Below are 13,729 nucleotides of genomic sequence, written 5' to 3'. Positions count from 1 at the left end.
GCATTTAGCACAACTGGAAGTTGGTCTAGGTAAGTCAGTGAGTGAGTGGTGAGTGAACATGAAGACCTAAGGCATTACTGTATGCTACTGTAGACTTTATAAATACTCTGCACTTAGGCTACACTACATTTTTTTTAAGAGGGTCTCCCTATGTTGCCCAGGCTGGCCTTTAATTTCTGGGCTCAAGAGATCCTTCTTACTCAGCTTCCTGAGTAGCTGCGATTACACGTGCGAGTCACTGCACTCAGCAGAAATTTTTTGTTTCACTTTTTAAAAATTTTTGTTAAAAACTAAGACACAAACACACGTTAGCCTAGGCCTACACAGGGTCAGGATCATCAGTGTCACTATGTTCCACCTCTATATCTTGTACCACTGGAAGGTCTTTGGGGCAATAACATGCATGGAGGCCGGGCGCGGTGGCTCACGCCTGTAATCCTAGCACTCTGGGAGGCCGAGGTGAGCGGATCGTTTGAGCTCAGGAGTTCGAGACCAGCCTGAGCAAGAGCGAGACCCCACCTCTACTAAAAATAGAAAGAAATTATAGTGACAGCTAAAAATATATATAGAAAAAAAATTAGCCGGGCATGGTGGTGCATGCCTGTAGTCCCAGCTACTCGGGAGGCTGAGACAGGAGGATCGCTTGAGCTCAGGAGTTTGAGGTTGCTGTGGGCTAGGCTGACGCCACGGCACTCACTCTAGCCTGGGCAACAGAGTGAGACTCTGTCTCAAAAAAAAAAAAAAAAAAAAAAACATGCATGGAGCTGTCAACTCCTATGATAACAATGCCTTCTGGAATGCCTCCTAAAAAACCTACCTGAAGCTGTTTTGCAGTTAATATTTTTTTTCATAAGTAGAAGTACTCTCTAAACTAATGCTAAAAAGTATAGTATAGTAAATACATAAACCAGTGACATGGCTGCTTATTATTAAGTATTATGTACTATACATAATTGTATATGCTAGACTTTTTAAACATAATTGTACATATTTATCGGGTACATAGTTATGTTTCAGTATGTGTAATGTATAGTGATCAGATCAGGGTAATTAGCATATCCATGACCACAGACATTTGTTATTTCTTTGTATTGGGAACATTCAGCATCCTCCTGTGCTACACTTGTGTACGACTGGAAGTGCGGTAGGTTTATTTACGCTGGCATACAAGTAACAAGCAAGTAATGATGCACTACACTACAACATTGCAATGGCTGTTACGACACTAGGGGATAGGAATTTTTCATCTCCATTGTAATCTTATGAGACCACCATTGTATATGCAGTCCATCCTTGACCAAAAAGTTGTAATGTGTTGCATGACTGTATAAATATATTATATGCACATTATTGTATATGTGTTTCCAAGTAAAAAAGTTTATCTTGAAAAGCTTAATAAAGGAGAGTTGTTCTTGTGTTACATTTGGATCATGTATTTATGATGAATTTTTTTGTTTCTTTTTAAGAGGTTCTTTATTTCTTACATATGAAGTTCTGGCCCTGAAGAAATCTTTGACATTAGATACTCAAGTGGTAGAAAGAGAAAAAATGAAGTCATATATATATCTCCACACGGTTTCTTTAGATGAAAGAGAAAATCATGGTAAGTTTCTTGTAAAGTAATCCTATCTTTGTGGAAAATGGAATCTAGTTATTGAATTTAAAAAAGAGCCTATTTAAAATAATATTTTAGGATAAATTCAGCTATGTCTAAGAATCACCAAACCCTGTGAGAACCTAATTCCTAAAGAATTAATTAAAGACCAAATTTGGGACTTCTGCGTTTAACCCAAGTTTATAGCTTTCCTAGAACTAAGTGAAGTAAAGACTAGCTTGCTGTTTTAGTCTGAACTTGGAATGCCACACCTTAGTGGGGCCATTAATTCAGAGGCGAGCCCTCAGTTTGGCAAGTACAAAAATATGATTTTGTCATTTAGCTCAGAGATATTTCTGCTTTAAGGGATTTATTCATGGAAACAAAACTCATGAGATGGATTTATAAATCTGAATACCAGTTCATTTGTTATTATTTGTCACAAAGTCTAGAAAACCTGTCTCTACTAGTTAGGACATTCTCCTCAATATTTAGGTCACACAGAAGCCTCATTAATAATTGGCAACCAGATGGTTGCTTGGTGAACGTGAAATTTTAGAGTAGAGGAATGTATTTTCATCAAGATATGGGTAGCTCGGTGAGTCACCACACTTGACTTACAGCTGCCTGTTCCTACATTGTCAGCCAGAGTATGCCTGTTAGCACATGATGTTCCCTGAGTGGAGCAGGCTGTTCTGCTCCCCTGACTGTGAGCCGTATGTGTCACTACTCTGTGCTATTGGTATTTATTATCATATCACCGTGTTGCATTTCAGCATGCTTTTATGGTATGTTTACAATTTCAACTACACAGATAACTGTTATAGTTTATAATGTACTATAGTGAGGCTTAATCTCATTAGTAAGGTATCTCCAAATTTCAGTTTGAGGTGGGCTTATAATAAGGGGCATTCTCCTGGATAGTGCTAATTGTATGTTGCGTATGAGTATTTTGTTAGCTTTACTTAGGTAGTGTTTTTGTTTTGCTTTGTTTTTTCACTTTTTCCCTGACTTGAAGATGATGTTATTTTGAAATCCAGAGCTCTGTGTTCCCATAATGTGTTTTAGTTGCATTGATAGTGACAATAAGACAAAGATGCTATTTTATATTTTTTTATGAAAAAAAATTAGAGTTTAGTTTATACATTTCTTTTTGAAGTATTGGAGCATAGCATTAAGAATACATAGTTGGTTTTATTTAAGTTTGTAATAATTTTAGGGATTGTCTACCAGGCAAGAAAAGAACTTCACAAAGCAGTAAGAAAAGTATTGACAACATCAGCTAAGATATTCCGGAATCCATTTGCTGGTAAGTATGAATATTTAACTTGGAATCCTTATCAGTAATCTGAAAGTTACTTGATGATTATTGTGAGTTTTTTTTTTTTGGTCATTTTTTATAGCTATGGAAAATTAATTGAGGAACATCTCTTGCACTATGTTGAATTTTAAGGGCTTAATGCTTTGGGCAGTTTTCTTCCTTAGATACCTGTAAATAAATATGAGTTTAAATATACCCTATTCTATTCCTGAGTGTTTCATAATTTTAAATTTGTTAGAAAATCTGTTCCATGCCTTCCTATAATGAGAACACGATCAGGCAAAACTACTGGAGGTAGCTATAAAAGAGCTGAGCTGATCTCTTTAAAAAGTTGGCATCATGAAAAAAAAAAAGGTAGGAAAACTTTCTAGAATTAAAAGAGACTTAAGAAACTTTATCAGATTCTCTTTTTAAAAAGCCTTAAAGATATTTTTTGGAAAAATTGGCGAAATTTTAATAAGGAGTTAGACTGGATTTTAGATGATTTTGGTAGATTTTTGTTAATGTTCTTGGGTATGATAATAGCAGTGTGCTTTATGTAACAGACTACAGCCTTATCTCTAGGAGATACAGGTGAACTGTGAGAGGGCAAACTGTCATCAGGTCAGCATCTTCCTTTCAGATAGTTTAGAAAACTTTTTTAAAGGGATTTCATGGATATAGATGAAGCAAATATGGCAGAGTAATAAGTTATTGAATCTAGATGTGATAAGTTTATGGATATCAGTGTATCATTGTTCAGTTTTCCATATATTTGATCTTTTTCAAAAATAAAACATTTTTGTGGGAAAAAGAAAATAAAATGACCACATAGCACAAGACAACAGAGTATATAAAACAAAAGCACATACATAATACTCAAAGTAACTATAATAAAATAATATGACTGAACGGAGGACAAATATATCAATCATTATCAATACCTACATATGGATTTACCTCTCCTTTGCAAATTTCAGATCTTTATAAATTACCATCTTAAATAAAAGTGAGGATAAAAATGTTTTCTTAACTGTACATTATCTTTTTGTTTTGTTTTGTTTTTGCAAAGCCCCTTTTAGTACAGTTGATATAGAAGATCATGAGTGTGCTGTGTGGCTGCTGCTGAGGAAGAGCAGGTCAGGGGACAAAACCGAGCGGTTGGAGGCTGTGCAGGAAATGTCAGAGACCCACCACTGGCACGGTAATGAGACCAACTGAACAGGTGGCACACCCTCACCTAACTCTTGTTTCTGATATAAAAGAGAAGGGAATGAGAGTAAGGAAGGAAAATAACTCAGGCAGTCTTAATATATATAAAAAGTATTCTGGTTGGCCATAGTGGCTCACGCCTGTAATCCAGCACTGTGGGAGGCTAAGGTGGGAGGATCACTTGAGCCCAAGAGTTCAAGACCAGCCTGGGTGGCAACATAATGAGATTCTGTCTATATAAAAATATAAAATTTAGCTGGATGTGGTGTTGTGCGCCTGTAGTCCTAGCTACTAGGGAGGCTGAGGCAGGAGGATTGCTTTGAGCCTAGGAGTTCAAGGCTGCAGTGAGCTGTGATTATGACACTGCATTCCAGCCTCAGAACTAGACCCTATTTCTTAAAAAAAAAAAAAAAAAGTATTTTAAAAAATTTAAGGGCCGGGCGCTGTGGCTCATGCCTGTAATCCTAGCACTCTGGAAGGCCTAGGCAGGAAGATTGCTTGAGGCTAGGAGTTCAAGACTATCTTGAGCAAGAGCAAGACCCCATCTCTACAAAAAATAAAAAAAATAGCCGGGTGTGGTGGCACACTTGTAGTCCCAACTACTTGGAAGGCTGAGACAGGAGAATCACTTGGGCACAGGAGTTTGAGGTTGCAGTGAGTTGTGATAATGCCACTGCACTCTAGTTGGGGCGACAGAGTGAGACTCTGTCTCAAAAAAATAAAAAAATATTAAGAAGACACTTCATTGATAAAGAAAATAGAAAACTTGCTGACCTGGTAGTTAGTGTGTTTGGTAGGAAGCAGCCTCAAAAGTGAGGTGTACATATATTGGTATAACTTTCTACCAGGGCAAAGTTTTAATTACATATTTTCTTGAGAGAAACTCTTGATTCTAGTAGTTATTGCCTAATGTGCTTGCATTTTCTTTTGGTTCCTATTTAATGGGATTTTGTTTTTGATACGTAAGGAATGGCATGTTTAAATCAAAGTACTACCATCTGGAACCTCAGACTAAATATTCATGGACATCGTGGAATACCAAAATACCGTGCCATCACCACGGAACAGTAGACTTACATGCAACCTCCTGTGTTTTCAGTAGTGGTCAGAATGGATTTTGAATGCTGGAATTATTAAAAAAAAAAAGAGGTTAAATTGGTTCTGACTTATCAGTTTTCACATCTGAGCTTCATTTTTTCCAAAATGTTAGGCTGTGATCTGATTCCCAGATATATTAATATGTTAAGGAGCATTGTGAGATGAATCGTGGAAATGTTGGGTATCTATTATATTAATAGCTTATAGGTAATGTAGGTGCAGTTGTAGTTGTGAAAAAATACTTGGGAAATTTTGGATTACAAATTTGCAGAGTGGTTTAAAAATTAGAGTGCTTTCAAGTAGTTTGTTCATTTAATCCTTGTGACGATTATAAACTAATTTTGGTGTTAACAAAGGATACACTTTTTTGATAGATTACCAGTATAGGATAATTGCTCAAGCCTGTGATCCAAGGGTTCTTATTGGTTTGGCACGAAGCAAAGAGAGTGATCTTCGCTTTTTTCTCCCCCCGCCTCCTTTGCCAGCTTTAAAAGAAGTAAGTAAAAATAATCCAGAGAGTGAAAAATAGCATCATCTTACTTTGGGTGCAAAGTGAACTGTCAAAAAGTAGTTCTTGCCTTCTTTTCACAAGCAGGCAAACTAGGATATAAAACTAAAATTGTGGTTTTCATACAAAGATTTGCTTCCTCAGTGTTGTTCCTCTTATATTATTTTCTGCCTCTGGGGATTGAGAGTCTCTGTAAACCACTGGATGACTCCATAGCGTCACAGCATATCAGCATCCATGAGCTGATCCCTTCTAAGGCTGCTGTAGATCGGGTTTTCTCAGCCTCAACACTATTTACATTTTGGGCCAAATAATTCTTTGTTGTAGGAGGCTGTTCTGAACATTGTAAGATGTTTAGCAGCATCCCTGGCCTCTACTCCCTAGGTGCCAGTAGCACCTCCCAGTCATAACAACTAAAAATGTCCCCAGACATTGCTAAATGTTTCCTGGGCAGCAAAACAGCCCCTGGTTGAGAATCATTGCCACAGATTTGAAAGCATGTGTCTTGAGTACCTTACCTAGACTAGAATATGAAACTCTTAAAAATTCTATGTTAGCAATCAGTTTTTGAAAAGTAGAAAAGTGAATATACTAGATGTTAGGGTGTGGAAAGCCAGTGCACATGAGTTTTGAGAAAGATTTCTCCAGATAAGGTTTAAGATAGGAAGAAGAAGTTAATTTACTTTTTTCTAGGTGGAGACAGGGCCAGAAAAAGGACCAGCATGGAGGTGAAGAAAGGAAGAATGTGCTGGCCTCGAAAACCCACTATTCAGACTTTTTAAAGGTTATATTAAAAATTAGCGGCCTACAGTTGAGAAACTGCTGCATCTGCTCCTTTCTTTCTTCAGAAAGGGCGGCAGGATGTCACAATCCAAGAGCTGACTCCCTCCACCTTGCCTAGGAGTAGAGATTAGCCTAGTGCAGGAGAGGTGACTCGCCCTCGAGATACAGCTGAGGCCTTAGGCCTGAAACTCGCATCCTGCTGTTCATGCAGGAACTCTGTGAACACGGATCTTCAAAAGCAATCTTAAAAGAGAAAGATTTACATCTCTTTTCCAGTCTGTTCAGCTCTTTTCAGAAGTTGTGTACAACAGAACTCCTCCAGGGTGCCTGTTAGAGAACTCGTAGGATTGATCTTTAACTGTTACTAGGAAATTGCAGGATTAGGTATTTTCCTGTTAATTTTGCAAGGCTGCCCCTTTCACTAGATATTAATTGTTAGAAAAGTGAGATAGTAGTGAGCTCTGGGTTTAAAAAGCAGCAGCTTTACTTAGAAAAGGGTATAATAATCCATTTTGAGTCAAGATACCAAGAATGTCAAGGTGTCACCCTGAGGTGAAAATTGAGAGTTACAATTTGCAATAGGTCTCTCAGATTGAAGTAGCAGACCTGAAAATATAGAATTTAAAATTGAATGATTGTTTATTTACATGGCTGGGTGACTGTTTTCAGGACTGAAAGTATTTATCTCTGCTTATATCTCTCTCTATATAAATATTGTATGTATACATATATAGCCTTTGATTCTTTGAGTTTTTTTGGTCATGCTCAGTTATTGAGTTTATTTATGAGGAATTTCTCTTTTATTTCAGGATTCTTCTATTGAAGAAGAGCTCCGACAGTTGCTGGCTTCTTTACCTCAAACGGAGCTAGATGAGTGTACCCAGTATTTTACGTCCTTGGCTCTTAATGAAAGCAGTCAAAGTCTAGCTGCTCAGAAGGTTAGCTCATTTGTTCATTCAGTAAATATTTTTGAGTGTCCACTCTTTTCAAGATACTGTGCCAGGGGCTAACACTTAGAACCTTAGAATAGTTATTCAGCCATAACTGAGTGAACATACTGACTTCTGGGTTGTGCCCTGGGCTAGGTGTCAGGAATGACAAGGGGGAAGGTAGGTAAACAGTCAAAGAGTGTGTAAGAGATTCAGGTTCCTTTGAGAGCCCTTTACTCTGCTTAGGAGGTCATTTATAGCTTCACAGGAGGTAACTCCTAAATTGCATCTTAAAGAATGAATAGATAGTAATTTGTAGTTTTAAATATCACCTGTATGCTGATGCCTAAATTGATATCTCTAGTCCTTTGTTCTCACCTAAGTTCTAGATTTGAATATTCAACCTCCTACTTGATGTCTCTGCTTGCACATGTACTAGAAATCTCAGACTAACAGGTTGAATCTGCCCTTGCTCCACAAAACCCTTCCTCCTTTAGTATTTTCATTTTAGTGAATGGCATAGCAGCCACCTAATTTTCTTATGCTGAAGATGTGTTCAAATCCCATCTCCGAGGGGCTGGCTGGCATTTTACATTCTCAATCCTGTGTTTACCACTTCTGTTCTATGTTGTCTCTTCAATTCTAGCTCCCAAGGGTTTCCCTTTATTTCTTCTTTTTTAAAAAATTTTATTATTTTTTTGTAGGGATGGGATCTCACTATATTGCCCAGGCTGGTCTTAAACTCCTGGCCTTAAGTGATCCTCCTGGTTCAGCCTCCCAAAGTGCTGGGATTATAGGTGTGGGCCATTGTGCCCGGCCTGTTTCTTCTTTTCTTTAGACCTTGGCTATGTTTTAAAATAATTTTTATTGTATTTTATCAGACATTCCTAAATGTTTGTGGTGGGAGGGGTTCAGTAGAAGCCAAGTTCACCATCTTGTTGGATCTGGAAGACTTCCTCATCATTTCCCCGTCACCTCTCGGCTAGACCTTGCAGCAAGCTCCTAACTGGTCTCTCCAGTTCCATTTCCTGAGGGCAGCCAGAGTGATCTTTTTAAATACATCAGTTAGGAGACTATACTTTCAGGGATCGTTTGTATGGTTTGGCACTAAAAACAGCAGTTAGATCCAGTCACGTCACTCCAAATGGCTTCCCATCAAATGTTAAATCTAAGTCCTTTACTTTTTATACTCAAGACACAGACACGCTCTTGTCTACCGCATGGCTTCCCCCAAGGGTGGTGCCCCCCAGTGATAGTGATAAGATTGGCAGGAAATTGCCAGTGGGCACAGTTGTAAGACTAAAGTTTGTTTGGTGGCAAAGGGTGTGAAAACTGAAGGAGACCCTAACACAGGCCAGGAGAGCAGTGTGTGCTTGGCTGTGGGCACAGTCTCATCAGAGCTGTCACAGTGCCCTGCAGGGACACTCAACTGCTGATGTCACCCTCCTCTGGAGTAAGGTGGCCTTTGGATGTGAAAAGTCATTCTGGTGAAAGTTTTGCTGCTGTTTTAGCTGTGGGCCCATTCCCTGGATCTAAATAACTGGTGTGAACCGATGCCAATACATGCCAGAGGGCTGCTTCCCAGTGAGTCAAAGGGCAGAGTCCTAGGCGTAGCTTCCTAAACAGACTCCAACTCCAAGCCTCCTAAGAAGGCTGTTACTGAATTCCAGTATTCTTGGGGTATCATCTCAGCAAGTTTTTGTCCTAACAAAATCTCCTATCTCTAAGAGAAATCAGAACAAATAACCATTACTATTAACTGTAATAACTATATATCCTTAATAAGTGGCAAGTATTTTGTCAGTAAAAAAAATCACAGTATTTTATATTCTTTTACTATTTGAATGATTTATCTTCTCATTTTCTCTTTTATGAGAAATTAGGGACACATCAGTAGATACAACTTCTCTAGTAGACTTTATAATAAATTTCCCCTTTGGGGCCATATTTTGGAATTTCTCTAGTGAGTTATAATTGTTGTGTTCTTTTTGATGCTCAGAAGTCCATTGTGTGGCCACTAGAGCCCTTCTTTAGGCTGGCCTTCTTGTCCTTTTTAATTCTGTTCCCAAAGAGGCTATGAAGGCACCTTTGTTTTCTGACAGTCCCTGGCTCTGCTTGATTCTTCCTGCCCTTCAAGATTTGGCTGCTCCAATGAGATCTGGTTCTTCTTAGCAGAAAGTAGATTAGAGTCAACAACTCAGGCACTAGGTATGCGTATTATATTGTTCCACACTAAGATAGAGCAAATGGACCCAGGGCTCCTAGACACCTAAGTAATAGAACAATTAGATTTTTCTTAAAAGGCCTTAAATTCGTGATGACATTTTCAATCCAAATAACAGCTTTATTAAGATATAATTCACATACCATAAAACCCTTTACAAGTATACAATTCCTTGGGTTTTAGTATATTCAGAGAGCTGTGCAATCATTACCACTCTCTAATTCCAGAATATTTTCACCCTCCCCAAAAGAAACCGTGTAACCGTTAGCAATCATTTTCCATTCTGTGGCTCTGTAGCCCCTGGCAACCACTAATCTATTCCTTCTCTCTATGGATTTGCCTATTCTGGACATTTCATAAAAATGGAATTATCCAATATGTGACATTTTGTGTCTGACATCTTTCACTTAGCATGTTTCAAGATTCAACCACATTATAGCATGTATCAGTATTTCATTTCTTTTTATGGCTAAATAATATTGCATTGTATGGCTATATCACATTTTATTTATCCATTGATCAGTGATGGACATTTCAGTTTCTGTTTTTTTGGCTATTATGAATAATGCTTCTATGAACATTTCCTATTGGGAAAAAATAAACTGCACTGTAAAAGAGAGGGAAAAAAACAAAGCATTTTTCCTACTTTCAAACACCACTTAACACTTCTGACACCAGATGTGAGGAGGGTTTATTCTTATACACTAAGCAGTTCTCCAGTAGACACCAGCTGGGTGTCCTCCAATTCAGTTCTGACACTGTCTACCTGGAGATAGTGTCAGAGTCCATAGGTTAAGGGCTCAGTCCCATAGGAGTGTCCCCTAATTCAGATGCCAATAGCAAGCCCCAGGTTGTCACCTGTGCTTCTGATCAACCAGCTATAAATTGGGAGTCCCCATGACCCCCTGCTTGGGTTTGATTAATTTACTAGGATGGCTCACAGAATTCTGGGAGACACATTACTTTCCCATTTATTATAAAGAATATGACAGAGGATACAGATGAACAGGAGATGGAAGAGATGTATAGGGCAAGGTATGTGGGAAAGCACGTGGAGCCTTCGTGCCCTCTCCCGGTGAACCCCCACCAGACATCTCCACATGTTCAGCTATACAGAAGCCCTCTGAACCCTGTCCTTTGGGTTTTCATGGAGGCTCTAGTACATCAGCATGATTGATTAAATAAATCATTGGCCATTGGTGATTGACTCAAGTTTCAGCCCCTCTCCCTTCCCCAGAGATTGGGGAGTGGGGCTGAAAGTTCCTACTCTCTAATCATGCCTTAATCTTTCTGGTGACCAGCCCCCATCTGGCAGTTATTTAGGTGCCCTCCAGCCACAGTCAGCTCATGAGCATAGAGGTGTGAGGAGGAGACCAAATATATATTTCTTATTAAACCACAATATCAACATTCATGTGCAAGCTTTTGTGTGGATATATGTTTTTAGTTCTCTTGAGTACCTAGGAGTAGCATTGCTGGGTCATATGATAACTCTGTGTTTAACTGTTTGAGTAACTTTCAAATGTTTTCTACCGAGGCTGCACCATTTTACATTTCCACCAGCAATGTATGAAGGTTCCATTTTTTCCATGTACTCACCGACACTTGTTGTCGTCCATTTTTTATTACATCCATCCCATTGTGTGAAGTGATACCTTCATTCTGGTTTTGATTTGCATTTTCCTAACGATTAATGATGTCAAATATCTTTTCATGTGCTATTGGCACCTATATATCTTCTTTGGAGAAATGTCTATTCAGGTCCTTTGCCCATTTTTTGTTTTTTTGCTAAAGTGGTTTTTTTTTTTTTTTTTTTATGTTTTCTTGAAATGGGTTCTCACTGTGTTGTCCTGGCTGGATGGAGTACAGTGGCTATTCACAGGTGCTATCATAGTGTACTCCAGCCTCGAACTTCTGGGCTCTAGTGATCCTCCCACCTCAGTCCCCTGAGTAGCTGGGACTACAGGCGCTCAACACCATGCCTGGCTCCCTTTGCCCATTTTTTAATTGGGTTACTTGTCTTTTTGTTGTTGAGTTGTAAGAGTTCTTTATATATTCTAGATACAAATTCCTTATCAGATACATAATTTGCAAATATTTTTCCCATTTGGTGGATTTTCTCTTCACTTTCTTTCAGGGCCCTGGAACCCCCTGTCTCCAAATATCCCCACAGGAGCCCTGGGCAAAATTGACAGTGGGGATTCAATTGACACTAGCTGCGTGGAGAGAAGGGTACAGGGGTGCGTAAATATACCTATTTACACACATTTAACATTTTTCTCGCTGAACCATTTGAGAGTTAGGTATAGATATGGTGCCCTGAGGACAGTCTTTGAAAGAACCACAGTACAGTTATGAAATTCAAAAAAATTTAACATTGATGTAATATTGTTATCTAGTATACATGCCATATTTGAATTTTGCTGGTAATTCCTTTATGGCAGTTTTTTGTTTTTTAAAAATCTAATCTAGGATCTTATTTAGGATTAAGCATTACATGTGACAGTCTTGTCTATTTAGTCTCCTTTTAGCTGGAAAAATTCTTCAGCCTATCTCTGTCTTCATGACATTGATGTTTTTAAAGAGTACAAAGCAGTGGTTTGTAGAATGCCCCTGTTTAGTTGCCTCGTGCTTCCTCATTAGATTCGGGGCATGCATTTATTACAGGAATACAGTATAAGTGATGTCCTGTCCTTCCTAGTGGATCACACCCAGAAGCGAGTGATGCCAGTTCATCCCTTTATTGCTGAAGTTCACTTTGTTCACTTGGTTAAAGTGATGTCTGCCAGGTTTCTCTGCTTGAATGTTAATATATTTTTTATCTGAAATTAATATGGGATTTGTACAGAGAGGGGGGGATACTTTGAGACTAGGAGATAATCCTGTTCCTCTTCAAACTTTCAGCCAGTGGTTTTAGTATCATTTCAAGGAATATTGCCTGAATAACAATTATTGTTGTATGGTTGAAGAATGGTGACTTTTTTCCCAATTGTATTATTCCTTATTCAGTTATTGGGAAGTACTCGACTGTAAGGAAAAGCTTTCCTTCCTCCTTCCTTTCTTCCCTTCCTCCTTTCTTGTTTTCTTATCCATATGGGCTCATGCATTATTATTTTTATTTACTAGATTATAATCCATTACCATCCTCATTCATATTGATGCTCAAATTGTCCCCGATTTGGCTGTGGGAGCCGCTTCAGGTTGTCTCCCATGTCTTTTGGAAATGTCTTTGTTATTTTTTGAGCATTTCTGTATTTTCTGATATTAGAAAATATTCCAGGCTCATGTTAAACTTTCCCTGCTCCAGTGCTAGAATCAGCTGATTCTTCAAGAAGCCCTTGTTCCTTTTAGGGCCAGTAGTATTTAGAAATCAAGCTCTGGGTTAGGTAAGCTCATTGCTATTGGCATTGCTTTTAGGCTCTTTAAGTATGCAGAGCTGGGGAAGTGGCAGCTTCGTATGGTTCAATTCAATATGTAAGTTATATTTTTTAACAACATACCAGTATGAAGGCTGTTGTTGCTCCGCTGAATAAGAACATTAAACTGTGGACCAGTTTGTAGATCAATATTATTCACGTTACTGATCTCAAATAATTGTTGCTAAGGTATACTGGAAAGAAGGGTAGATTCCAGATCACCGGTATGAGAATGTGCAACTTCATTCACTCTTTTTTTTTTTTTTTTTTTTGAGACAGAGTCTCACTCTGTTGCCCAGGCTAGAGTGAGTGCCGTGGCGTCAGCCTAGCTCACAGCAACCTCAAACTCCTGAGCTCAAGCGATCCTCCTGTCTCAGCCTCCCGAGTAGCTGGGACTACAGGCATGCGCCACCATGCCCGGCTAATTTTTTCTATATATATTTTTAGCTGTCCATATAATTTCTTTCTATTTTTAGTAGAGGTGGGGTCTCGCTCTTGCTCAGGCTGGTCTCGAACTCCTGAGCTCAAACGATCCACCCACCTCGGCCTCCCAGAGTGCTAGGATTACAGGCGTGAGCCACCGCACCCGGCCTTCATTCACTCTTTGTTTGATAGTTGGCATTTAAAGGAATAATGAGTATAACCATATTTTCAGAAAGCTACAA

The 13,729-nt window shown here is 38.7% G+C and overlaps 1 protein-coding gene across 3 annotated transcripts in view; it reads left to right on the top strand.

The window, feature by feature from the left end:
* SERAC1 (serine active site containing 1) overlaps positions 1-13,729 on the top strand; it is a 55,226-nt gene that overhangs the window by 17,619 nt on the left and 23,878 nt on the right. For 2 of the 3 annotated variants that reach the window (XM_069487275.1, XM_069487274.1), the window contains exons 4-8: positions 1,467-1,603; positions 2,814-2,903; positions 3,967-4,098; positions 5,579-5,700; positions 7,305-7,433. In XM_069487275.1, coding sequence (XP_069343376.1) covers positions 1,467-1,603; positions 2,814-2,903; positions 3,967-4,098; positions 5,579-5,700; positions 7,305-7,433 — 610 coding nt within the window. Of the gene's footprint in view, positions 1-1,466; positions 1,604-2,813; positions 2,904-3,966; positions 4,099-5,578; positions 5,701-7,304; positions 7,434-13,729 lie in introns of those variants that run through there. The other variant, XM_069487276.1, reaches the window with a different exon arrangement.

The sequence above is a fragment of the Eulemur rufifrons genome, chromosome 15, assembly GCF_041146395.1.
Source record: "Eulemur rufifrons isolate Redbay chromosome 15, OSU_ERuf_1, whole genome shotgun sequence".
NCBI classification, from domain to species: Eukaryota; Metazoa; Chordata; class Mammalia; order Primates; family Lemuridae; genus Eulemur; species Eulemur rufifrons.
This window is presented reverse-complemented; position numbering and strand designations above follow the sequence as displayed.